This window comes from Varroa destructor, unplaced genomic scaffold (assembly GCF_002443255.2).
Source record: "Varroa destructor unplaced genomic scaffold, Vdes_3.0 BEIS01000005.1, whole genome shotgun sequence".
In the NCBI taxonomy this organism is placed as follows: Eukaryota; Metazoa; Arthropoda; class Arachnida; order Mesostigmata; family Varroidae; genus Varroa; species Varroa destructor.
In genome coordinates, this window is record NW_019211458.1 from 13997254 (window position 1) to 14025150 (window position 27897).

The 27897-nt window shown below is 38.6% G+C and overlaps 2 protein-coding genes across 4 annotated transcripts in view; both read right to left on the reverse strand.

Moving 5' to 3' along the window:
• Nucleotides 1-27852, reverse strand: part of Ncc69 (sodium chloride cotransporter 69) — a 91506-nt gene extending 63654 nt beyond the window's left edge. Inside the window, exon 1 of the mRNA XM_086991197.1 lies at nucleotides 27711-27852. The gene's annotated coding sequence lies outside the window, so the exon portion shown is untranslated. The remainder of the gene's footprint in view (nucleotides 1-27710) is intronic.
• On the reverse strand, nucleotides 8573-27851 carry Ent2 (Equilibrative nucleoside transporter 2). 3 transcript variants are annotated; one of them, XM_022807056.2, is made up of 6 exons: nucleotides 27711-27848; nucleotides 24044-24210; nucleotides 17096-17262; nucleotides 15362-15487; nucleotides 13886-14492; nucleotides 8573-13642 (listed from the first exon to the last, which is right to left on the reverse strand). In XM_022807056.2, exons 5-6 carry the CDS (start codon nucleotides 14456-14458, stop codon nucleotides 12791-12793), a joined length of 1425 nt encoding a protein of 474 aa, XP_022662791.1. In that variant the 5' UTR covers nucleotides 14459-14492; nucleotides 15362-15487; nucleotides 17096-17262; nucleotides 24044-24210; nucleotides 27711-27848; the 3' UTR covers nucleotides 8573-12790. The 3 variants fall into 3 exon arrangements, with proteins under 3 accessions (XP_022662791.1, XP_022662790.1, XP_086847328.1); XM_022807055.2 differs by lacking the exon at nucleotides 24044-24210 and having other exon boundaries at nucleotides 27711-27851; XM_086991202.1 differs by lacking the exons at nucleotides 17096-17262; nucleotides 24044-24210 and having other exon boundaries at nucleotides 27711-27851.
• Nucleotides 27853-27897: the final 45 nt, after the last annotated feature.

The window sequence follows — 27897 nt, forward strand, 5'->3', positions numbered from 1 at the left end:
GGCAATATATAACCTCAATTAATTTCCTGTAACGTTTTCTCGCTTGATTCATACAAATACATTTAGAAGCTTGCTTCTTGCAATCATTTAGAGGATAAGCCTAACCTTTTGGCCCGACTAGGCCTCTGAGGTCGATGCGTTCGTCACGTTCATATTTGCCAACCATATCTTATTATTATTATTATAATGTAATAAACTACATACGTGCACCTTTTAGGTACCCTCCAATCGGCTGCTAGTTCCATCAACAAAGAGGCATATGTTTTGAATCTGATATATAATTTTTATCCGTCGCAGATATAAGAATAGAAAACGAAACAGCAGTGAACACAGTAACTGTACTACCAATAAACATCTGAGGGAGGAATTGAATAAGAGGCACCATAGCAGCAACATCCGTTTAAATTACAACGGATAAAAAAGCAGAGATAATGGAGGAATCTCAATATCTGATATGTGCTAGAATCGCTATTAATTAACCCATTTTTTATTTTTGTCAACAGTCAGAGATTTGTCAGCGAAACGTATATGTATATCACTGCAAGCTGACGATATTTAGTAGAATTTTACTTTTTGGGGGGGGGGGGGGTAAAAGCTTAGATTAGATTGCAAATCCACAAAGCATCGCTTCTATTTAAGTGGCATTTGTGTTTATACAAAAGACGTATTTTCGGGTAAGTATATATATTGCAGAGCAGAATTTTGTGATGTTTCGCTTATTATTAAGAGTACAGTTCCCAATTGTACACAATATGCCTATAACAAGATCAAATTTTGAATAATAGGATTGTCCTTCCACTAGGTAACCAACAAGTGTAAGAGCCAAAGCTATGAATCAATCTTCATCAACCCAGACGTCATAGGGTACCGCCTTACCGCGGAAAACTATTTCAAAGGGCATGCGTTTACGAAAGCACCGTTACATTTGCGCCGTAGCGAACGTATGCTCTAAACAAACGTTTTAGATACCGCAACTCTTAGCGTGCCTTCGAAATGACGTAACTGCTTCATAAACAACACTTGTTTCGTAGCAACGCCCACCGTTGATAAATTAGATACCGTATATAACGCACATTTAAAAAACAGGCACAGACATATAAGCGCTAGTGCATATGATAGACTGTAACCGATCGCACAGTTCTTACTTTTGTTTTACCAAAAGAGAACGAGACAGAGATTGCTTTTGCTAATCATATATCTCGTCTTTGTCGTAAGCTACACGTTTAACATGCTATAACCCGTAACCCACTTATACATCTTTAAGCGTGTGCAACTACTTTCAGAAAAAGTACTGAATATTTTTCCATTTAGATGGTGCTAAAGTCGTAAATCTCAGGTAATATGGATCGCATCGGGTCGGCGTTGGTCTCATCTAAATAGTGAGATTTGGACATATGATAGGAGATGTGCCAAATGATTGGGATGGTTTCATTTAGGGTAGCCATAAGGCACTCGTGACAGCTTCGTGCATAACGTATATGTCTGCCAGTGTTAGGGATACGTTGTGGTTTAGGTTCGAATCCGAGCATAGACACACTTCATTATGTACCGAGAATCTCTATGTCTCGACGTAAAAGCAACAGGCGATACCATCAAACAGCTAATTCCCAGCACGAAACGAAGTCTGTGTCCAAGCCCAGATCACAACGTGTCCCTAAGATATTAGCAGGCAAGTACGTTATGCACTCAACTACTGCGGGTAGGCTATGTTTTAACTTATACAGTTAAAATAGGGCTCCTTGAAAATAGGTGGAGTTTCTACAGAAGCTCGCACTGTTTTACAATTTCATTGAGAAAAAGGTGTCCAGTTCTGTAAAAAAAAAAAGTGTGCACTGCGTTAAATAATTAGGATCCGTTATTGAAAGAGACGGCTCAAAGACAGTTCTATTGCTTTCGTTCTAAAAGATTCGGTGTGAAAGGTCCTCCTTGTAGTGGTCAACCAGTTATGAAAAAAAGTAGATGAAATTATTGAAAAAAGCTGAGCGGTACTGACGCACAACTTATCGCTGAGGAATCACATATGCATTGTCAAATAGTTTTGAACCATTCAAAAAACGATGGTTACAAAGAGAAGTTTTGAAGTTTACGTGTCACATATATTATCGTATAATAATTTAATCTACCGTACATGTATCTGCGCAATTCTACAAAAATCCAATGAAATCCGAGTCTTTTCGATATCGATTGATCACGGGTGATGATCATGTGCGACAATGATATGGGAATAATAAAGAGATTGTAAAAAATGCTTCACAACCTGTGGCAAAACCCAAAATGGTGTCAAGATGGGTAGGGCCAGATGTTTGTAAGGCTGGAAAAGGAATGGTGCATTATGGGTTGCTGCCGCCTCATAATTCGAATTTCTGCTGTCAACAAGAAACAAGATTACAACAAGCCCTTAAAAAACCGACCGGAACAAGTGAACGGAAAAGGCGTTGTTTTATATGGTGACAATGCCAGACCGCAAAGATCCTTAGGTATCCAGAAAAAAATAGGAGAACTTGGATGGGAATCTTTAATGCGTTTACAATATTGCTCCTCGGGCTATCATCTGGTTCCGTCTCCCAAGGACTCTCTTAATGGTGCTAATTTAGTTTTAACGGGGAGATGCAAGAATTATTTGTGACAATTTCTCCAGCAGGAACCGCAAAAGTTCCACAGTGATAGGATGATGCCGTCATCAAAACAAATAGCAAAATACCATCGATCAAAACGGCGCCTATTTCGTTTGCTGAATTATTTTAAAATATAAAGAATATTTACCTCAGATTCGCTTTGAAACGGCCGATATCTTTTTGGTAACCCAATATAATAACCATAATATAAAACTAGGCCAGAAACAGTTAAAGAAAATGTCTATTGGGATATCGCAGCTCCTTGCATACGAAACGTGTCTGTAATTTGATTTTTAAATTATATCAATGATTTGAAACTGTTTCACATATATTTTTAAACCCTATTTATCATTCTGGTTGGAATAAAACCGTCGTATCAGGGGTTACCCTTCGAACTTGAACGAAAGTTTTCATCTGATAAGAATCAAAGGGCTCACCTCGAGATTATTTTGTAGCTTGCGTTTTTTACATTTTTGGTTATGAAGAAATAAAATTTGCCATTATGCAGGTGTAAGTTACATCTCAGCTTCGATTGGCCCTATTTTATGTAACGGAAATAGTTCTATAGAACAATTCAAAATTTACTCCTACAAGGACGGGCTTAATTAGGTACCTCGTAAATGAGCTCATAATCTTTCTTCAAAAAATCTCAAAAGAAAATTACCGGAAAAAATATGCTATATAGATGCGTATGCTCTTTCAGTAACAACTAGTTGCACGATGCGAGTATTTCTCGCGAGTCTCTCAATGAAAATCATGACATGATTTATTAATGTCCTAAACTAATTGTAGTATCACCTATATACCCTAAAAAAGGACAACGATCAGCAAGTTCAGAATCGTTAAATATTGTACACATTTGTTTAGGACAATGCACGTTTGTTAAAAGGTACATTTAATTTCTGAAATTAAAAAATATTAGTAGCAAGTTTCCTGACAGTGTCAAAACGCTTTATATAAAAAATCTATATATATATGATAACATTTTCTGAATAGAGCCTGTAACATTCGACCTTTTTTTTCTCTCAAAAATTTAGGACAGGTGGATGCCTGTTCTTCCTCCCCCCCCCCCCCTCCAGAAGGAAATCAACTGAAATCTCTGGTGTTGAAGAGAGACTGAACCCCGAAATATATTCTACACATTTATTAAACACACCATTCCGTTATTCTTTTCAAATCCTCAAGTTTTCATCGGTCATGATTAAGTGTCCAGTTTTTTTCTGAAACTGAAACTAGAATACTTCATTATTATTTTAGTTTGACTTACATATGGTATCGTGTGTCGACAACGGGATCATCCTTAGCAGTTTTCTTTATTATTAGTGCTTTGTTTAGGTTTTGATGAATAAAACTTAGGTCAGTTCGATCCAGGGCCTGAATTACAGACGGGCTGGGTTACGACTAAAATCAGCACTGGGATCCGTATTTGAAAGCATTGGCAAATGGTAAATTACCATACATGACAATCAAAAAAATTAATTTGGATTGTCTTGATTGTTTTCACTTAAACTAAGTCACTGTTATAGCCGAGGCGTTGTCGACAGTCACAGACAAATAGTGCTATTTTATCTTGACTGTGAACCAGAAAGTTGAGCTTACGGGGCTTCTTTGGCAAACTGGTTGTTTTATGATCTTTTCTCTGCTAAGCATTACGTGAAAAGCCTGTTTAGGTTTGCAAACTTGGTTTTTGGGCACTACCTGGTAAAAGCCTACAAATCACATTTAAATATAAGCACGGTCGTACAAAAAAGCTAAGGGAACACTCTGACCACGGCCTTCCCTCCAGATTTTGAAATTTGGAATAGGATACAAAATATATTTAGATAAATTTATTAGTAAAGTTAACTTAGAAACGGACAGACAAAGTGTGCTAGTCGGTGTACTACAGTGCAGGCCTCAGAAAATTAACGTAACTTACATTCAACGAGACATGCTTTAACAATTATTACAACCGCTTAAAGAAGCCGTAACAGTGATTAACTCTGCTTAGTAACTTCCAGTTTAAATTTTTTTTTTAATTTCTAAAAAATCGCTAACGTTTTGCATAGAACAGCATTTTGAAGCTGAACTCATGTTGTAGACAGATCTTACAAAAATTATGGAAAAAGAAATTTGTGCTCATTCTTTTAATCTATCATTAACTGACTGCTAGTTTAAGTACACAGTTCCACTTACGATACACGTTTAGATAACTTAAATAAATGTGACCAGCTAAGTGAGTACACACGTCTGCCACGTCCTGGACACGTACATTGTATTGAAACAAGCTAGTAAATCTTATCTCGGCTTCGTTCGCAACTGGAAACTTTATCCATGGCTCCAAATGCCCTGTTGTACCCGATTCGGATGCGCGTTTGATCTGCTAGCGATGTGCATCAATCTTTCAATGAATAATTTCGTCTATGGCCAATTGTTTTTCACGACGCTTTTACTATAGCTTTATTGGAAAACTTCAGATAAGCCCATTCCGCTTGGACTCCTAGTCGGGGCAAGTCCTTGGTGTTACACCGAAAACGAGGTAATTCCGAGAAATTATTTACATGACAACAAAATTAAGTAGAACTGCTAAAATAAACAGAATAGAAAACCCGTTTAACGAATCTCCTTACTCGTGGCTTTTACGAAAAGGCTCCATTGTCCCGTTGTCTTTGTAAACAAAAAATTGCAACAGCAGTATGCGTATGAATAAGTCCGAATACAAAGGCGGAATTTCGATGTCGGCTACCATTCAGATTCAAAAGGAACTTCATGAACTGACGCAGAATAGCTCTAAAGCTATCAAAGTACCGGTCAACGACTGAGATTTCAAGGAATAGAAAGCTACTTCCCTGGGGCGATCAGAGACCTTTTACGAAAACGCACACCTCATGTTGCTCCTAACGTTCCAGCATCAGCCTTCCTCACAGACGTTTTGAACGCGCTTTTTGATAACAATATGGCTTCCCAAGATCGTTTATCAGGGTAATATGCGCATCTTGATGGTTCACGAGAACAAACTGTTAAAATTACCTAGCGAGAAATGGTGTCCAACTCGGATCATTTCGTCGATCGTTATGTTTATCTTAGCGCTGTTGAAGTCTTCGGCGACCCATCACCAGCTGTAATGTGGATGCTGCCATAATGTTTCATAAATGGTAAGCGTCGAACGGTGAAAACGATGACTGCTAAGAACGCAACCTAGAGTTTGCGTAGAGAAATCGTGCTGGAAAGCTTACCCGAAGAGGCCAACGATGGTATCCAAGTCTTTGGCCATGGCACGCTAGGCAAGCGCAAGAAGATTTTTGAAGATTCTTCAATAGGATCTGTATATCGAACGGGATGCTTCTAATGTGTCGGGGTAACGAGACGATTATCACAGATTATTATTGCATTGCAATGTCGTAATTTACTCTAGGTTGTTAAACATCGCCGACGAGAGCGACCAACTTTTTGTATGAGTACATTATATATTCTATTTATTCCCGATAAAAACGTTTGATGGTTTTCATATATATATATATATATATATATATATATGTAGTATGATATGTAACAAAGTGAACTCTAACTTTTCGAAGTTCTAATAAGCTTACTTCTTTTATTTTCAATAGTATCCATCAGTATTATCAATGACCTTTCTTTTTTTGGATAATAATATATTCAGTATATAAAGTATTTCGACATTATGTTGGGTTTTAGGTAATCATCCTATTAAAAAAGAGTAGATGCGTAACTTATTGTTTAAATTTAATTAAGTATAAAAATAAAATTAAACATGATTTACACTTAAAAGAGATGTGCATTATTCTGCCTAAATGTTACACCTCAAACCGTTGCTTTGTAGAAAATATTTTACGATATTTTTCTTCGGTTCGATGAAATGGTCCAATGGAACGGACACTCATACGTATGAATCAATACCCGAGGATATATACTCCTCTGCGAAGGGTGCCATATATCTATTTGAAAAGTTTTATGAAGCATGCCTGTTGCAAAATTTTATCGAGGATTTTATTGAGATAATTCTATTACTAAATCAATGGCTCACATTTCGAAAACTAGGATAGTTTGTGCTTAGCTAATGCACGAGTTATGGCCAAAGGTCGAAAAGTAAAAGTCTTCGTTAAAATATGTAGTTATATAATACTAGCACACAACTGACTTGGACTCTGAAGGGAATAAGGAAGTTTAAGTGTTAAACATTCTGAAGGCAATGGTAAATAATGACCGAAAGCGATCTTTGCTTCGAAGTAATTGTTCCTCACTAAACAATCAAGGCATGGGTATCTTTTAAGACGAGAAAATAAAACTAGACTAAAAGTGAAATAATTTGAAGGCATGAAAAATCTCGAAAAGTTAACCTACTTCATTTCCAGTCTATGCGTCCGCAGTATTTGATGAATTTGTAACGCATCCATCCTCAATAAACATTTTACCTAATTATTGCTTCGGAATCCTATCTGGTTGTGCTCTGTTTGTTTTTATTGCGTTTAAGAATCTTGTTTAAAAAATACCATACAAAACGCATCTTATCAAAGGCATGTTTAAAAACCGAAGCCGTAATAAATAGGCCGGCTAGATATAATGGCTTAAGGATTCTCCCTAGTTTCCGTCTCATAGGCTACTCACTGTAGCCAACTAGAGATGTATTGGTGGCAAGCAATAGCGAATCATGCCAACGACTGCGGAATCAAGGAAATTTAGGTACAAATCTATTTCAAAAGGACAAGCTGAACCAAATAAATAATGACCTATGATTTGCAAGAGACAATATCGGAGAACTCGACATTAACACGAGTTGAACCTGTTCTAGCTTTTGATACACAGGGGGAGTCACGTCCTTCAAATCGTAGGTCAAAAAATAACCTCTTTGCTAGCGAGTTTCGAAACCTAGAGGGTGAGTGAATGTACATACATTTTACATCATGCACACGTACAGTTTTATAATGTATACAACAGACCTCACCTCTGACCATCACAACGGAATCATTTGGCGGCTAACTAATGACCGCTGTGCTTCAAGCGGCTATCAGACGTCACCTCATTGTCCTGTAGCCCATCATATATTGTATCTCAGAATAATTTTAGCATTCACCGCATCGGTGGCCTCTGTTGAGAGAGTTTATTGACGCTTTAGTCATCTGAGAAAAACTGACATAGAACCCATTGAACAAATGTTAAAGTTTCGCAAACGCGTGAACGTGAGATCTCAGAAATTATGGCCGGTGGTCCATAATAAGAAGAATTACGCGACGTTGGCACCGACTACATTAGAACTCCGAAGGGAGCTACATAAACTAGAAAAAATAATCCTGAGGGAATCAAAACAGAGCATATCGATGACGCTAATTTCTTTCGATAGCATGTCTTTATACGTCGACTACTAGCAGCTCCTTACGAGAATCCATATCCGAAGCTCCTGCTCAGAGTCTCTCAGAGTTTTTCTCAACGTGCTTGACACTGATGTAGCATCCGAACATCTACCCCGAGGGTGCAATGTGCACCTGAACCCCACATCCTGGCAATTCAAACAAACTGTCAGGAGTTCGTTTGCGAGAGATGGACTCCAAGCTGGAACGTCGGATCGGTTCTTACATCAATCGTGGCGCTGTTGAGTTCCTCTAACGACCTATCCCCAGCCAGCGTGGACGTTGCCGTAATCTTCCGTAAATTGACAAAGGAAGAAGACGACGAATACGAGCATTACGTTTGAAGATCTATGTAGAAGACTTGTGCTGAGGCCGAACATGACATATTGAGTTGCCAATGACAGTATCCGTCATTTGCTTACTACAAAAAGACTGTTGTTGAAAATGACGAGGAGGATCGTTGTGTCGAATGTCAGAGTAATTTGGTTAATGCAAACTATTAAAGGTATAAAATCCACAGATGATGGTAGAGTTCTCTTACTGCAATTTTTCATTTGTCGATAATATTGAATGAAATGCTAAAACAGAATTAAAAAAAAACTCGATGTGTCCACTTATCTCAATAAAATGTAACATTTTATTAAACGGTTATATTTGCCAACTGGTACAGGTCTTCTAGTACACGCTCCAATGTATACGCTTGCTTGTTAACTCGCATGAAAAAACGATTGATTTATGTATGATATTATTTTAATATTTATATTTATTTATTTACTGCAAAAAGGACACTACCATCATACACGGTACAGTTGTAAGACGTAGAAATGCTTTCAATAATCCCACCAATTGATGGCACTAATTATAAGCGCACAGTAACGAAAACATATGTTCGAATGTTTAAATATAAGGAGAAGCTCAGAGACCAGGACATTCTAGCGAGTAATCATTACGTTATATATGCGAAATGCCATCGATTGGTTGAGATCAATTAATCATGATCGATGTTCTGATCTTGAAATCGTGTCATAGGATTTTGCCAAGGTGGGCTGCTGTAGACCCTGGGCGTTCATCATCAAGTTCACCTTTAGGTTTATTGAGACAGCTCACAAAGGGTTAAGCCAATGCTCGTGTGCAATTCTTTCCATTGCATAGGATCTGCGTTGTCAAAAAGTACGATAAGTTATCTAGTTGAAATCAGTCCACCGAATTCGTGTCGATATTGCTTTGATAACTTCTACCTATCGTTTAACATATCTTTTCGAAGTCAATATTACAAAGTCAATCTCATTTATTGTATGTAGCAGGTATGGGGGTCAATTAGCAACAGGGGTGACTCCGGGCGAAAATCTTCACGTGGCCCAAGGCACCATCCCTTAATCAAAATTCTTCATCACGATGTACGTTCTTCACGTACGAATAGACTTGCGCAGAGTTACAAGTGGAATAAAAAAAACGAGCCCAGGTTAGTATTCTTGCGTATGTATTTTTCACTTGTATTATCATATTTTCTTTACGGTCGAAATCAGTACTCCTCAAAAAATGTCTTTTTTGAAATCTGAATTGTCACATGAAATCTGTACACGCACACACATACGACTCGGTTAACTGTCCTCTCCATTTGTACATGTCTAGTATTCAATTCCCATTGTTAGCTGATTTTAACAGCCTCGACCCGGTTTCTAGTTGTCGATGTCCGAGATTTCCAGTTTTGCAAAGTCTCCTTTTAGCTGCATATTTACTGTGATTCTTCTGTTAATACGTAGCAAAACACGTCTCTTACAACAAGTGTCGTTTTTACTTTTCCAGATTTTCATATATATATATATATATATATATCTAGAAAAGGTAACTGAACGTTGTCTACCTAGTGCTACACAGAAGTTTTTTCAGCGCTTCCACATTATGCTCCATAATAGCACTCGTTGCAAGAAAACATGTTCGTCTGTGTATAGATATGATTACGTAATACGGCGGTAACTTTTACATTTATGATTACATTACATTACATCTCGTACTGTAGTCATAGTACGAGACGAACGATGATAGAAATCATAAAAATAGTATGTAACATATTGTAAACACTAAATGCCACTTCATGTAAGCAACGCTGCAGTATTATTCAACAACAATCGTATAGTCCTACAACGATACTTGTTTATTTGTATATAGATGAAATAAGTAGTAACACTTTCTTCCCCTCCTCATTGGGTACAAGATAAATTATGTGCTTGAAAATGATAGAGAACAGATAGTACAGCGGTACTTCATGTACGCGTCATGTACCAGGCCATGATTCAAAACGGTCTTTATTGAGCCACTGTGAATAGGCTACTAGCAGTTATATATATATTGATACTGAAAGATTTTGACGTAATACAAAAACACATTTGTGTTTGCAAGTAACTTTTTTAAGTCATCTGATTTTTGCCTTCTTACATGATGGTTATAGTGGTAACTAAGTTGCGGACCCGCCGTCGACTTCACAGTTTCGTTTTGCCCGGCCTTGTCATGCGTTCCTTTTCGAAGAAGAAAAAAATCCTACCCCGAAAAACGCTTGCATCTCATCGTTTGTATTCTGCGTTCTTACTTTGCCTGCTAGGCACGCTAGCTATATACCTAATTAATGCTTTTGCGCACACTAATATCCTTTCGTTTACTTCATTTAAGCACTCCTGGCGTTCTCCTTCAATATGTGTATCTTGTCTCAGTATAAAATCACTTAGTCTCTGGCTACCTACATTATGGCTCGATTGCTCTGTAAGGTTAAAGCTTGCATCTTAATGTATTTTTACACATTCTTATACATTTTTAATAAAAATTTCATAAAATATACTCCATGGATTAATCTATTGCGCACGTATTAGCCCAGTGTCACAGCAACTCCTCGCGTGGTAGTAGGTGATCACTGCTCATTCAGTTAAACGTTAATTTTACCGCTGAGCTATGGGGATCGCGTCCGCGGTTCGCGATGATTAACTGAACAGTACCGCTCCATTTTCTCTATCAGAACGCTAGTTTCGCAATACGATCTTTTATATATTTTGTATGTTCCACGGATATGAATATTATTATCATAACTCTTTAGTAATTTGACAAAAACTAATGTAATAATTCAGTGCTGTACTAGCATCGCAAGCATCGTTTTTTTCACCAATTGCATATATATATATATATATATATATGTAGAGAGAGAGAGAGAGAGAGAGAGAGAGAGAGAGGGTAGCACATATAAGTGTAACTATCATATAGGCTACACGTCTCAACGATATTTTTTGCTCTCTCTCTCTCTCTCTCTCTCTCTCTTTTTAATACCTAATATATATATATATATATATATATATATATATATATATGTTTTTTTTACAAAAAGATGTAGAGCTTTGGTTGTCTATCTAAAATTGTAGAAATCTATAACATCTGCCTCTATTTTCACGGCAATTCCGTGATATTGAAGCTTCGAAGCATGTTGTATAAAATAATAGAAAGTACATTAGCGTTCAAGTAAATCTTTTAAATGATCCTAATATCTGTTAAGGTTGATATAGTATAGATGAAGTACTTTGTTTGAATGCAAGAGTCCGACACGTGAACGTCTATCCTATCCTCCTCCTCCTCTTGAATATGTTGTCGAGTTTTCTAACCAACACACGGTTAAACTACTTGGACTATTTTACCACAATGAATATTCGAATTTCCTTGCCCAGATGACATTTCAATAATTGGGCGTTGGTAGTGATTCACACGTAACGTTCTGTTTGCCCAAAAAGGAATGGATGCAGAAAACTAGCACACATTGGGCCGCCAACGTTCAACTTAATGACAGTAATAACAATCAAAAGTGTAACGTTTATTTTTACGGGACACGCTACAGCATCGCCATAATGTCAAACCTGATAGCTATATAACAGGTATAATTTGTTGTATTTACGTTGATGTGTTGGTATATTTCGGCTCTTACATTTTCGGTATCCCGTGATTATGGGTCACTGGCTCAGCAATAGTCAAACTGAACATTATATGGTACACTCATGCGCAAACAGACACAAACAAGATTTTGGGTACAGCAGCTAAGAGTGCTATGGGGGTTTAAATTCATAGTAATGAACTAACTGAAATAAACAGCGCTAGAATACAGAAGCGACCGGCTAGGTTAACTTTATTGGTAGGTCAGGTTAGGCGTCTGGTTGCAAGGACTGTATTAATGCATGTATCCGAAATCCATAAGGATTTTTGTCGTCATACTACTACCAAAAATAGGTCGATCACTTTCGCGTTACCCTCCTGAACATCGGCTATATCAGTCGGCGGTGACGGGCATCTACGGCACAATCGATGTTTTATGCCAAGTGAATTATATGGTAACTTGGGTTTTTCCTGTTTTTAATGTGTCCTTTGTTTTATAAATAGTACAACATTATGGCTTATATTGTTTTCGCTGCGAACAACGCGAGGTATAATGGAAGAGTCAGCATCGTAGGTGAATCTACTCCAATAGTAGTATCAATTAATTAAGTAGAAACTTTTCTTTGTAATATATATTAAAAAAAAAATGTATCTATAACTTGAATATAATCATCATTCCCATCATAAAGAGGGTGTACCCCGTGTCGAGGTCCTTTTCTTTCCTGTTTTTTTACCATTCAACCTGAAATCGCTGTGTCATCGGTTAAATCCGTTTGATATTGATTTATATTAGTTATATAAAATATCCCTGAACTTACTCTGTTCGTAGGCCGACTGTACCAGTCGCTAATAAGCGTACTGTTTCGTGTTCGTTTGCTTTCATAATTTAAGCCAACAAAATTAGCACAGACTAACTACTGCCTATTATACTCGCGGTGGTCCGCTTAGGAACTTGTTGACGAAGAAGATGCAGTTGCCTCCAAGGAAGATACCAAATACCAGGAAGAAAGCAGCCATCATTCCTGCCAGAGCGGTATGCTGCGGATGGACTCCTTCGGTGGCGTACATCATCGTTAGCGATGAGTAATAACCATGAGTGACGGCGAACGCAACCATACCAGCGATGTATGTGTAGTCGCCAAAGTATGAGTCGTAGATACGGGTTTGCGGTCGGAAATTGCACAGGAGGAAAAAAGGAATAAAAACGAATCGAAGCAGCACTGGTATAACGGTCGGTCCCGATGTCTGAGGGAATTTAAACCACATTGGAAACACATTGCCTATCATGGCGAACATATTGAAGAATAGAAAACAGAATACTTTTACAAAATATTTCTCTCGGACGGGAAAGTGCTCGTCGACCGCGACAATGTCGGCCGTGATTGCCGGGAAGCATGCTAGCGTCGCAAAGAAGCACAAAAATACGTTCAAACAGTTAAACCAGCACTGTTTGAATACGGCAAAGTAGGGCGGGCGTCCCCCTGTGCCTTCTTCTTTACTTGCCTTTTTTTGATAGTATCGAAAAATTTTCAGCAGTGGCAGCGCGAAGTACGTGTCAAGACAAAGCAGAAGAACGAAGAGCGCTGAAATAAAGTAGTATATCGCTGCCGTCTTCTCACTAGGCGAAACAAAGGTTGACAAGATATTCATTGCCGAGGTCATCGTTCCACTGATATTGGTCCCTAGAACAATTGCACCGGTGTACTTGCCTGGCAACTTAGCAGCTAGACCGTAGATGCTGTTTTGGTAGATACCCCCGCAAGCGCTCATGATCACCTATGAGTCCAAAAGAAAGCAGGAACAATGACAGACGAGCTTCACACTATTAAGGTTAACAAGTTATTGTAGATCAAATGTCGATTTGTGATGTATAAACATGGTGAGCGTATCATATACATGTATCAAACAATTGTCAATCCACATAATTTCCTAGTGAGTATTTCGTGAGACCGCATAACCATGCGTTTTGTGCTGACATAAAACGTGCTACAAAAGTCAAACACGAACAGAAGGACTTACCAAACTCGCGATCGTAATAAAAAAGAATGTACTAGGCCATCCCGATGAATCGACCATAGCGAGGATTACGGTGACCACAAATAAAATTGTTTCGATTAAGATCGAGCCAGCGATTCGCGGGCCTAGACTTTGAGAACCGAACTGCACAAACAGGTTCATGAGGCTACAGAGCAGATTGGGCATCTGTGACGCGATAATCACGTAACCCATAAAGCCTTCTCTGTATTCGTACAACGTCCGATATTCGGTCGAGTTTGTATCTTCTATTAGACTCACATTCAGCTTGTAGTTAGTAAAATACTCCTTGGCAGTGATGAACATATTCCATGGCATCAGCGTGCCTACCCCATGTATAAGCATAATTAAAAATAAAAGATTTAAGCGATCCGCTGGAGGACTACCCTCTCTCAAACTGTCTTTGTTCAGGGTTACGACGAGATCGGAGTTTGAGTAGCGGGACTCCCATCCCGGCGCAAGTTTTACGGGGGTCGGAGTGCTTTCGGGCACAGAGCTTCGGTTGAGAAATGTCTCCGTCTCGGGGTTATCGCCTGTCGTATCATCATCCTTAGTCATTGTATTGTGAGCTCGATTGATCTACGAGGTACAGCTGTAGAAAAAATTACACATTAATTACCGCAATTGAATTCCATGGTGAACTCGTAGTCTGCTTTATACAGTGTTTCATGCCTAAGCATAAATAAAACGGGTTTTCGGCCAGTAATTCCATCGCCAATAATAGAGACACCCTTCCGGTTGTCCGAAATGGTACTCCTTTCGAATGGTACACAAATACCAATACAGATATTAATTGCTACAAAATTAGCCTTATTTCTATTGCTCGTTATGCCTAAGTCAACATGTTTGCTAATATCATGCCGCGCATTCACTAAATGCAACCACGTTTTTATGTGTCTAATAAAAGCTTTCCCACTTTTCGTTGATTACCGAGTGTTATCGAATATGATCTTCACAAGTGGAACTTTGATCTAGTCATTTTCTTGCTCACTGTACTACAGTCAGAATCTTCTGAACAAGAACAATCCTTCTTCACCGCACTGACTCGTATGTTCACGTTGTTTTGTTTTTACTGGCTTGCCCCTCAGCAGCATATCATGCTATACAAAACATGTTTCACCCGATAGGTAGACTTTATGGTGTACCCTATCAAAACGTGTAACTGATCTTTACGAACAGGCTCGATGCTCGCATTATAAGCATAATAAACCTCACTGAGGACATTTTACGCTATATGAAGTTATCCAATCAATACCATTACGTCACGTTTGATTTTCGTGAAGATTTAGGACACTTGAAACGTCTGACCGCAATGGAGCCAAATCATTGAGAAGTAACCGTATCAGGGCAACAAAAAACTGATCATTTGTAACTGAATTTCGCATAATGTCATTCGTTTTCGCGTTCGTTTGTACCAAATAGATAAAACAAACCTATCTAAGATGAAATAGTTCCACTTACCCACACGCCGAGTAAATAGAGCGGATTAAATGCCGATACGTGCGTCGACGACAAATTCAGGTGGCCTTAAGCTTACACGTCAAACTGAAATTGTACTTTTGCTAGCTTTTAATACACCTGGAAGGTCTGTAATGAGAAGGTAAAAGGGGCAGAAAATTAACCCAATGCCAAATGTACGCCTTTTTTCATGTCATATTAAGCCAGTGAAATCGTTTCAAAAGACCGAAATATTTTATCAGTTTTATGGTGAAGAAATGACTATAGGCTATCAGGGGAGGCGCTTGAGATTTTTGCTGAATGCCTATTCCCCGTTTATGTTTTGCTGGTAGTTTCGTGTCATCGATTAATTCGATTTTTCTTTTCCCTCCGGAGATGTTGTCATGCGTACAAAAGTTCATGAAAGACGAATGGAAAAACATTTCCAGAATATATATACAGAGTGTGTTTGCTAAGTGCATAATTGTTAGCATACTTTAATTCATGGTCATGTAGCAGAAAGTTTCGTACCTATGCCTAGAACATTATAGAACATCTTGTACCAGTAGAAAGCATCTTGTTTTTGATTACTAGCTCAACAAGCAGCTACTTTCTCTTAGTTGTCGATTTGCCAAAATGATAAACTGAGTCTCTCATCGCCTGAAATAGACATGTGTCTGTACCAGAACAGAACAACATCGTTCCTTGCGATAAAATCTATGTACTTTACTGAGTGCATTAAGGTTCTTTTCGTTTTTTTTTTTCTTTATAGAGTGGAAGCTCAGTTTGAGAAGTGACTCGATCTTTTAGTTTCTTCTCGACCTTTGGTTTGCCAATGTCGTGTGCCACTGGAAATCAATAGAATATGCTTTTTTAATTTACGATCTGCAATGCACTGACTTGTCGACGACAACAAACCGGACGTTTTCGAACGCTAAACAATTAACTATATCTGCTTCAAGGTTAAAACGAGTCTGAATCAATTATGGTTGGCTTTTGTCCTGAACGCGGTTCCTGTTCATATCATACAAATATGGGGTTGAACGTATTGCTCGAGAGTCGTATTAATGACCTTCTGTTAACGTTTCAATCTGTAAATCCATCTTGGGTCTGGAATATTTTAAAGTTTGTATATGTATAAGTAATATCCTACGACTATGATTTCATCTAGACAACTTTACATGCTGTTCGTCGGTATTTTACTGAAGACAGCAGAGGTTAGAGAGTAGATTGAAAAGTGAGATCATACCTTGACGATTAGAGATAGTACGCGGTCACGGTGACTTCGGAAGAGAAATTTTATACGCACACTGAAGGTCGCTCATAATTACGATACAATACACTTTATCTTATCGGTGGTTGATTAGTCTATTAGAGAATCTTGTGCATTATTATGCGCTAAATCGAAATACCCACTCTCGATTTGACAAATCAGAGCTAGGAAGACGGCCTGGGGATCACTTAAACATGCCTGCTGAAATACACTAGCTTGAGCATTCTTAGTTGCGGTTATCTACTTACACCGTACCGTCGAAATATACTAGCACGTAGGAACACGGTGGCCTTACTGGCCATAGCAAACATTGTATAATAAATGTTTGCCGGTTTATGGTAATGTTTATATGTTAGCTCTCAATAGGGTAAAATATTCCCTACGTAGTGTGACTCTATTCCGCGTCTACACATCTATGTACTATATACTTTCATCGGTTCAATCGTTACTTGTGTTCTCTCTAATTTCTTGCTAGTTTCACTTACGGTCAGAAAAGATCCTCGCTTCATAGGATGATGCGTCACGCCGAAATTTAGAAGAACAGCCGCTGGCAAGAAAACGCTTTTTGAAGAAGATTAGGTCCAGGTGAAGTAGTTGTGCCAAAAGATACCTTGGTTGATAAGAACTTAGCTCTCCACTAAATATACGTTCACTTGAAAATGAATTCAGAAAATGATAGCCTTGGAGTTATAAAGGAACATACATATCACGGACTGAAGACTCGTTTCAGTCTACGCTCCATATACAGTTTCCAGTGCGCGGATCACACACATCAAACTCGAGCTAGCTAATGGGCTAATATTAAATGACGCTCGTATTTGCACTATCATCACGGTAGCGTTGTTCAATAATCGGAGAGTCGGGAAGTATGCATATAGAAAATGGAAAATTACACAAACAAAGACAGCGATTCTTTCCCATATCTTAGAAAATCAATGTATTTCAACTAGAAAAGGAACTCACCTTCATTTCGTTATATTACATGTAAGCTTCCAATAAGTGAAACGAAAAGATATAACAAATTACATCATCGAAATTAATCCCCCGTGTGAACGCTTTTGATCAAAGTGAAGGATCAAGCTCAGCATTAACGACAACCAAATTGGAAAAATAGAAAATCATGGCAAATAAGTCCGCGTGGATACAGATTGAAGAAAAAAGATAAGCAAAAGCTAATTTAGCTCTTCTTCCTAATGTAATTTGATAAACGGAAATGATACCTGTTCGAAAGAAACAAAAACGTGCATTGCACCTTCCATTGACAAAGAAATAGCGAAGAAGGTGCGCACTCGAGGCTTAGCGACATACAGGACATGGAGAAAAATACGTATATTTTTTTTTAAATCCACATGCATATAATCGGCAGTGGCGGAAAAGTAGATAAACGACCACATTATATAAGCAGATAACTTCGCATAAGAAATTTCGATACGTATCCATGTCTTATTAATGTTGAATAGTTTCTAAGAATACCTGGTCACAAGTTTGAAAGTACCGACAAGCGGTAATTATCCGCGGAACCATCCGTCTTACTACTTCTTTTTATCGGTAAGGAAGCAGTGCATTTACGCTCGATAAGATGAGATACGACAATTATATCGGATAGGCGACAACATTCCCTCGGTGTCTAACTCGCTGTAGCAGCGCGTTAACATATCGGGCACTTGTAGTAACTAAGTTTTTTGTGGTGGTTTTTTTTAAGCGTAACATTCTAGCTCAGATCGGACACCCCCCAAGAGAAAATTAAACGACTAGAACGCGGGTATTTAATAGACTATACATTATTATTATATTATTTGACTCTACTCAGTATACAGGGTTTAATCCGAAGATACTCCAATTAGTGTTCTCTAGGAAGCAGAACAAGTATCAATCATTGGGTTAGGCAGGTTCATCGGTAAGATCGGAAGCGGCTAGAAACTACTGAAAATATAATCAAGATAAAGGAAGATAAAGATCATCTTTGAGTTAAGCCACTTCCTGATCTTCTTCGTCAAATGTTGTAGCGCCAGCTATAAAGCTTTACAACAAAACAAAGATAGTATAGGATGAGAGGCGGCATACACTATGACTTTCGCACAATCTAAAGTGACAAAGACGACCTTACTGGATTACTACTTCGATTTGAAAAAAATATGAAAAGCCAGTTCACAAGGAGATAATGTATTCGAATCAATCGGTAATTCACCATGGAGGCCCCTTATTATGATGCAGATATACATTCCGAACTATTGTCGAACTATTCTAAACCACCGGCCTCAGCCCTAAAACTCAGTATCTTTAGGTGCGTGCGTTAAACAGCATAGTCACCGAAGTCTTCCTATCAATTTCAGCAAATATACCTCAAGTTCCTTTTTGGTAGCATTAAGCCCTTTCCAAAAAAGAAAACACACATAATTTATCAAGGCGGAAGGGGTCGAAAAACTTGAGCATCTGGTAATATTATCACAATATGCTGTACGTGCTGATCTATAGGCAATTTTTGATAAATGGTGTCTGTCAATTTATTGCGTCATAAGACTGACTACTTGAATGTTTCAAGATAAACTTTGATCATGATTGATCGCAGGTGCACCCGCAAATCAATTATGAAGCGTCTCAAGACGATCACTCGATATTACAGCCTGTTCTATTTCATCACCATACCTGAATAACAACACTTATGCTTTTTGAGATGGGTCAGTTTCCGTCAAAACTTGGGTTTTAACCTTCGGATAAAGTTTTCCATGACACTCAACTTTAAAATAAGAGATTCTGTTTTGAAAAACTCAAAGTTAACGACTAACGATGTCTCTAATACAATACCCTTCACCGAATACAGGGTTTGTTCGGTGAATCATTTCCGTCGCCATAATTCCAAGATGAAACATATATTTGTACGCTACTCAAATACTGTGATTTTCCATGCTTCGTCAAAAGTCCTACTAACGATATTCGTCTAAACGATGTTAGATTCCAAAGGGTATTAGTGCACCATACACGTGAGAAAACCCGTTATAAAATATATATATATAATAGCGCTATTTGAAAATATCAGATATATGATTCTTACATTTTATACTGAACGACTTAATAGATATCCTAATTACGTAATAGTAAACTCAACGGTGCTACGTTGCTACTGTTGACGACAAAGACTGACAACAGCAAAAAAGGCCGAAACCCATTTTCTTTTGTAATCATGTTTTCTACTTCTGTCAAATATTTTCGGAGTTTTCGTAATTAATTCTCACTTTACCAACTAAATTGCAAACAGTCACACCACAAGTGTCAAACTAACAAAGTGCTGCCAAGGGTGATAGCCGCGGTCCCTAGAGAAATATGCCCTCGTGAAAACCTGGGTTTGCTTCCTATGTCTTGGTTCTGTAGCAGACCTTTGTGCCTGAGCTACAGTACATGGAAAATAAAAGGGCTTGTGAACTGTTCCTAGGTAACCTTTTTTGTCACTTTTGAAAAGTAAAAAGTATGACTATGCACCTTAGTAGAAGAGTTATCATGTAGCTAAAAGAAACGAAATATCTTGAGACACTGTGAAAAATCATAGTGGTCAATATTACCCTTGATTTTTTGCTTACGCAATCTCTAATACAGCCGCGGCGCTATGATAACTCAGATAGCATGACCTTAATATCAGTTTTCCTGCGATCTAGCATGCACCGGCACAGTCAAAACAAACGCAGTGCCATTTGCAGTGCTATCTGCCATCACAATTATTCAGTAGTTTTCGCGCACTTGTATGCAATAGTAAATAATGCTGGATGAACTAATTGAAGGACTTTGTTCTGTACTTGACCAACGAGCTCCTCGAATCGTTCAGTTAATGGATAGTGTAGTCTATAGATGTTCATGTCGTTAGATAATATTTCCACGCTTATTTCACGTCTTATCGTACTTTGGCAAACTACTCGAGGGGCCTCTTGTCACTCGAAACCTTTGGGCTCCGCGGCTTGTACCTTCGAAGATCGTGATGGATCAACGCCCAAAATTGAAATTATCCGTTTTCAATATTGACCGCTAAACACCCCCTCCCCCTTGAAGGAGCTGAACAATGGTGCTCTATAAATCATCATTGGACAGACCATTATTCATATAGATCATTTTCAATAGAGATGGTTTAAAATCCTTGAGTCCCGCTTGAAACAGATAGCTTGACATCACTTTGAACGATGTATTTTACCACACTATAACCTATATTACACACTCGTTTCGCTAGAAAACTATCTTGACTTTATCTCTTCTTGGCAGAATATTGTCATTTCGAAATTATAAGGAAATAGTATGACCGAGTATACTTCAAAAGTTAGTATGCACTCCGTCCTACAGTATAAGGTAACATTGACTTCGAAACCCACGCTAAGATTAAACGACAGGTTTTTAAGTGATTGATATCGAAGAGTCTGTGGGCGATGCAGTAATCTGTTCAACATTTCGCACGTTGGCTAAAGGTATCTCGCCAATGATCGGTCATCATGTAACAATTACACGGATCGGCTTGTGGTATCAACATTTAGGACCGTTCGTGTCGGACTACATCGTTCCCTGACCAGGTGTCTCTGCGTAGAGTAGACCTCCCACAACGGACAAACAATTCAACAAACAGTGTATCCACCAGCGGGCAAAGCCGGAGCGTCTAGCATTGAGCTCGGAAGGTAGTACCATCGTCTAAACGAAAATTGAGGACCGCCGTCAACCTCCGTGACAAAACGAAGTACACAATAAGAGTCGACCCCATTGTAAAAGAAGAGATTTCTCACTCTTTCTATTTTATTCTAACTAGTAGTTGTATAGAACGCGACAACGAAACAACAAATGAATTGTATTCAGAGCGTCCTTTTAACAACAGGAACGCAATATAATACTATAACCTCTTCCAAAGTATTGAGTCTAAGAGTGATCTTGGGGTATGGATCTTTCAGAATAGATACTTCCATTTCTTAAGATTTGCTGTATAAGAGGTGAAGATGTGAAATTTATCCAACCAACCCCTGATAAAATATATTTCAATAGCTGCGTCGTCCCAATTGTCCCAGTTAAGCAATTTTTAGACATCCGAGCTCAGACTTGACAATTACTTCTCTAATTAGACAAAATCAGCTCAAAAAATAAAATAGGTTTCAACTACAGATATTTTTTGTAAGAAAAAAACCCAGTTTGGTACTCGAGACTGACTCTCCAGGACAGCTTATTTGCATACCGAAGGGATCACTCTGTAGGAAAAACATGAGCATGCGCGTTTCTGATTACAATGGCCCGGGGGCCACACGAATGACTGGCCGAGGAGGGTAAGGAATCCATTTACTAGATAATAGTGAGTTATAATCTGTGTAAAGCGTTTTCTACATATGGCAAGCAACAAAATGCTACAATTTCTCTATAGCGCGGGTCACGACGAACTAGCACAACGCCAGCCTATGTTTCTTGAAGTGTTGAGTGATGGACGAACTCACGATTGCAAACTAATTATGATGCGGTTCGTGCGCTGAGGAATAACTGTTGTGAGACAATGCCGACGCATCTTGGGTAAACATTCGTTCATCTGGCGTATTAGTTGATTTGGTCGGATACTACCTTAGTATCCCAGCTTTTCCATGATGTACGCGCATATATTGCAGCTACGTTCCGCATCTCTGCTGGGCCACACAGCTCATATGTTAATTAGCTGTTTTTTTTTGCTATCTTGCAGTGTGGGTTATGCCCTAAAATAGGCTCAAGTCACGGTGATCCGCATTTTGACGAACTAATTTTAAAACAGGCTTTTGGTAAAAGGAATTAGGGATAGGATTACCATAGGACTATCAAATCATATACATTATCGATAAGTTTATCATCAGAGATGAACCGATAGTTGTAGTAATAATCCAAGAACCCACTGTAATTTTTTAGTTCGGAATAGAGACAGGTACAGAAATAATTTCGTCTGCTCGCAACCTGAATGTCGCTACTGTAGGTTTCTGTCAGAGACACGAATCTGTTTTACTTGTAAATAATATCTTCGCCGTTTCGGCTGTCTAAATAATCCTACTACTGCCGTGTTAAGGAAAAATACTGAAGCATAAGCGTGTATTTGCATCAAGGTATATTTGTGAGTAGGTAGGCATAAGGCATCGTTACATTTGCCTCGTCGCCCTTACCAACGTTGCACTATTACAGGTTGGGCGGCCGACATCAGATGAAACATCACCTACGAAGGCGAAACATTTCGTGTCGTTGCATAACCCATTTCGGGTTAAGAAGCCTTTCGTCCCTGTGGGTGTCAGTTAAACGGACAAGCCTAGCGACGACGACGACGACGTCAACAACAAAAACAGCAACGTCAGTATCATAGGCAGTTTAACGGAATAGCGTAATTCGATTTTCTTTCACGTCGAAGAAAAATGACAATCTGAGTGTATGCAAAAAAACAATGATGTAACTATGGCTGTTCTTGAAATTCTAAAGCAGTTGTTGGGTTGCCTCCTTAAGATGGCGATATCGCAATGATGGGGATGCTTGAGGTGTAAAATAAGTTTTCCACAAGAGTGCGAACAAATATGCTCATCTTTACATCAAATTATGGCCACTAGCAAGTGGAATAATAATTTTATAAAATAAATAGCGATAACATTATGGCCAGTACCGATTTCTCTTTTAACCATCTTTATTTGCGGTGTTCCCTTATTATTAAACCAAACATATTTATGTATTACACCCCACATTTCGAATATAATTTATTGATTAATAACATGAGCTTCGCGCACAGTGGCTGCGAAACTCGAAAGCAAGATACGAGAATAACCTGTTGAAATGACTCAGAAACGCCGACTATTAAGCAAGAATAAGGCTTCCCCCTCATATGTCAGCCTTATGAGCGTTGACACTGCCTGTCGCATACTCGAGAGAAGCACTAACAGCCAAATCAAAAATTACTGTATTCGTATCTATATTTATGATGCTTACAGACGATACGATACTGCATTCACAGCAGCAATATATATGCCGCGTCTCAATCAGCATCTGACTGAGCGGCAACCATCGCGAATAAAATCTCATTGAAAAAAGAACGTTTTTGTTCGGTGTCCGCTTGTCAGCGAGCAGCAAAAAATCGTTGTTGCAGCAGCGTCACCAACGAGATAAAACATGGCAGACAGATACCTCACAATACACGGTGCATAAATGTATCAATCGAGAATAAGTAACCACGAATGCAGATCATTATGGGTGAATTGAAAGCGCACTGTGCTTAAGATTCGATACTGGACGACCCTTGTTCAACATTTTAGCAAAACGATAACTATCACAAATATATATACCACATTTGCCTGCTTTGCTGATAAAAAATTAGTCGGAATATGGATTAGCTCAAGGGGATCCGTTATCACAAGATGTAGAGTTAAATTAACTTATACCGGTGGCTTAACGATGGTCTAGAAATGATTTTCATCTCGAGTTCTTACCTCCCAATAATCACATAGGCTTCAACGTACAACCATTCAGCCTGCTCGTTCAACCTTTCAGGTCGCCAGTTTGGCGGTTACTCAACATCGACGGATATTATACGTCAGACAGATACATAAGATGTGCCCGTCGATAGAAGAGCCGTTCATCGCGACATACGATTCACCTAGCAAAGCATCCATTACACCTTATAGTAGTAGATCTCAAGGGGAGAGAGATGATATATAAGCAAGACAATCCAAGAGGCTGAGGTAGTAAGTGTCCATTTTGGCAAATCGGTCAATAGGAAACTATTAACGGTTTATCAAAGGAAAAAGTACTTTTTCGAGTGCGAGGTTCAAACAGCAAGTAATGCGTTGGCTGTTTGGCCGACAAGCCTCTGTGTATATGTTCATTCACAGCAAAAATACATAGTTTCACGGGAAAGCTCACTCAACTGGGAAGATTATTAACATAGCAGCATGCGTCTTCTATAATCTGTCTAGATTATATTAAGCAAAATATAGATATAATAATAAACGTAGATAGAGAAAAACAAGCCTAAAACACTGGGCAATAAGAACATCTATACAGTGTATACCCAAATATAGTGAAAACGGCACATTTTATCCTATTCAAGTAACGTTGATTCAAACAAAATATTCCATATGAATAGCTATGAAAAAAAGATGTAGGAGTGGACACTCCTGCAAGTTAGCTCAAAATACCGGAATCTCACCACTGGGATAAGGCCATAAATAAAAGATATCGACATACTAATTGAAGAACGAGTATTTCTGTTGCATCACTACGAGTAGCTCAAAATGTTGTGACTGGCATGAAAAATATAATTTGAAGGAAAGAACGATTGAAAACAAAATACCTTCTTATACAACATAGTCTTTTTTTTTCTAATGCAGTTAATAAAAGCGAAAGTCGTTGTTTTTGCTCTGTTTTTCAACTTTAGATTAGATAAGAACAAACTGTTCATCTTTCTATTTAAGCAAAAGCAAATTTTCGTCACTACAAGTGAAACTTTGCTAGCCTACGCACGTTCAAGACCGCTGCAAATAAGTTTAAAGTCCACTACACAAACCTCAAGAGAATTGCCATGCACGCTGTATCCAAAAATAAGTCGTACATTATATACGATTATTCATTCTTTTTTAACAGACGATAACGAATTATACCAGAAATTGCGAGTGGCGAATGCATTTCTATTTTTAAGTATTTCGAAGATATATATGTAACAATAGACATAGTAGAGAATTATAGGAAACTCTTTATTCGTTTACATCGTAACATAATGCGCTAGTTCATTGTGTGTAATGGTACTGCTTTTCCTGCAGATAATGCATACTTACTTAAAGAGAATACTTTAGATAGTTACATTCAGCTTCGACGTTATCCATATATAAGATAATAAACTTACGCTTACAAATAATAACGTTTTCTGGTTGACGTGCATTGATTGCTTTTGCTGACACAGAACTAAACTGAATATCTGTGACTGGTGCAAAAGGACAGTATCGATTAACATAAAAAGTTTTAACAATGAGCAACGAAGGACAGAAGGGTACTCGAAACCCGCTGACTTCTATAGACCCTACAGAAATCTGCTAGAAGCCGTCTATCAAGCTAAAAAAACTGCGCACTACCTGTTCTGAATAAGCTGGATATTAAGTCGTACACCATAGAGTTAATGCTGATGTAATATTTTTATTTTGACTAATTATAATGATAAAAAAAAGGTACCTCAATCGACAATAGTGGAAAGAGTACTAGCGTGTATTTGTGAGATCTGCCTTGTATATTAACATGGCATCTTATAACATCTTAGCAAAGTTTCTTTTTGCAGGAAAGATTATCTAATATGTTCCAAGCAGGAGTCAAATTGTCAACCTGTTTGCATATATCTCTAGAATCATTACATCGCGTGACAAACCACTGCAAGAATATGAGGTGAGCACACGTTCTCGTCGTATCTTCCTGAAATAATTACTCTTTACGAGTGCAGGATTCAATCAGCTTAGCACGCAACGTTGGACTTCCTTCAGGTAACAATCGAACATTGAGCTCATAGGAACTCCGATTAAATTCATCATATCATAGGTTATCGGTCAGCGATCAATTCGGTTTCATCATCGAGCAGTACCACAAAAATAAACAATTCAGAATGTAAATGAAAACAGAATCGCTACTTACACACGTTGTTTACAAAGGTCATTTGCTATTAATCAGAATGCAATATAAACAAGTATATACTAATTTATCAAACGCAGAAGTCAAGAGCGTCGACGATGGTCAGCCCTGTGTAAATCAATAGCTTTTGATTTACTATAAACTGAGCTTCAATGGCCGCATATTGTAAGTCTGCCAAATTAGAGAGAGGAGAGACACTGATGTTGTGCGAGCAAGTATAGCCACATAATATGAGCAACTAGAAACTAAGCATTAGCTTACGTCCTTTCATGCTTTTTCACAGAATAAATTACTATCCATGGAAAACGTTTGCAATTAAATATCGTTAAATTCGTCATCGACCAATCCATTTCCACATATAGAGCCATTAGCCCGCAAGCTCTAAAAATTCGGGTGCTTAAGGCTTCGCGTATAGCCGGGTGATGATCGCAGCACGCGAAAGCAAAATGTAGAAATGTATACTATAAACGGGACCTTGATGATAACAGGATACAAACCCGTTCCCGTATTTAATATGGTCGCACAAGCTTTCCCACACCTTTAGCATCCTTTGCCTAGACAACCGTAAATCAGGTCATGAACCTTTGCCAGAGCACTCTGCCGACTGCAGCTATTCAAAAGGTGAAGCAACACGCAGGTTTCGAAGCCCTCCTGAGTTTGGCGTGCGTAGCACGTTGCATTCACGTGGCAACCACTAAATCGCTCTACAAAATGCCTAGTTTCGGCCACTCATCTAGGCCTCTCTGCAACCGTCTCGCAATAACACCTTTATTACTCAGTCGTACTTCAAACCTATTGACTAAATATATTTTAATATATTTAGTCAATAGGTGACACAGCCAAATATGTTTTCATGTAATTACTCGGTATTCTACTTCTGTACAGTCATTATTTAATTGAAGTTTTCATTTAAACTCCTTGTCTGACACGAAAATAATGCTAGTGATTTCCATGCAATTTAAAATTATTCAGTTGCCTAGAGCAATAACCGGTGCTATTCTGCCGCAACAGGATGCTAGTTTACTCCGAAAGCTATAAATGGTCCAATATATTCTTTCACTATCGGTATAATGGTAACTAAATTTTCTCTGTCTTGTTGCTACTTGGTGTTTCTTGTCCATCGTTCAAGTGGTTCACCCGAATCGGCGTTTGCTGTTTGCTCCGCCTGTTCAACCGTCCCGTTTCCTCTATTTGGCGCGCTACAAGCGGCTCCACCGACCCTCCTCTGTCCTCAGACGGCTTTTGCAACAGGTACTACACGTGCCAGTCTGTACCGACACTGTTTCGTTCGCTGCTTCATCACAGTACGTCCTACCTCCCTGTACTAAGCGCTTATTGTGTCTAGCTCGTTATTTTGTTTTTTATTGATTTTTCACGTAACTTTTGCAACCGAAAGCTACCAAATCAACTTTTGAATAGAATTTATTAGCCCCAGCACCCTTGGTCTCATTTCGCTAGTAGAGTGTGAAATGCAGATACACTTACCTCTAAGCAACAAAACAACTGCGGAACTGATGCGTAGGTGGGTGGCGATGTCGATGTCTTGCCACGGCACTTGTTCCCACTGCACCTCGCGCCTACTGCCGCTTTCCGTTCTTCTCTAGAGCTTAGAAGGAAATTGTTCTGCTCCACGAGGGGCACTCTCCGATACACACGCACACACACTCTCGTA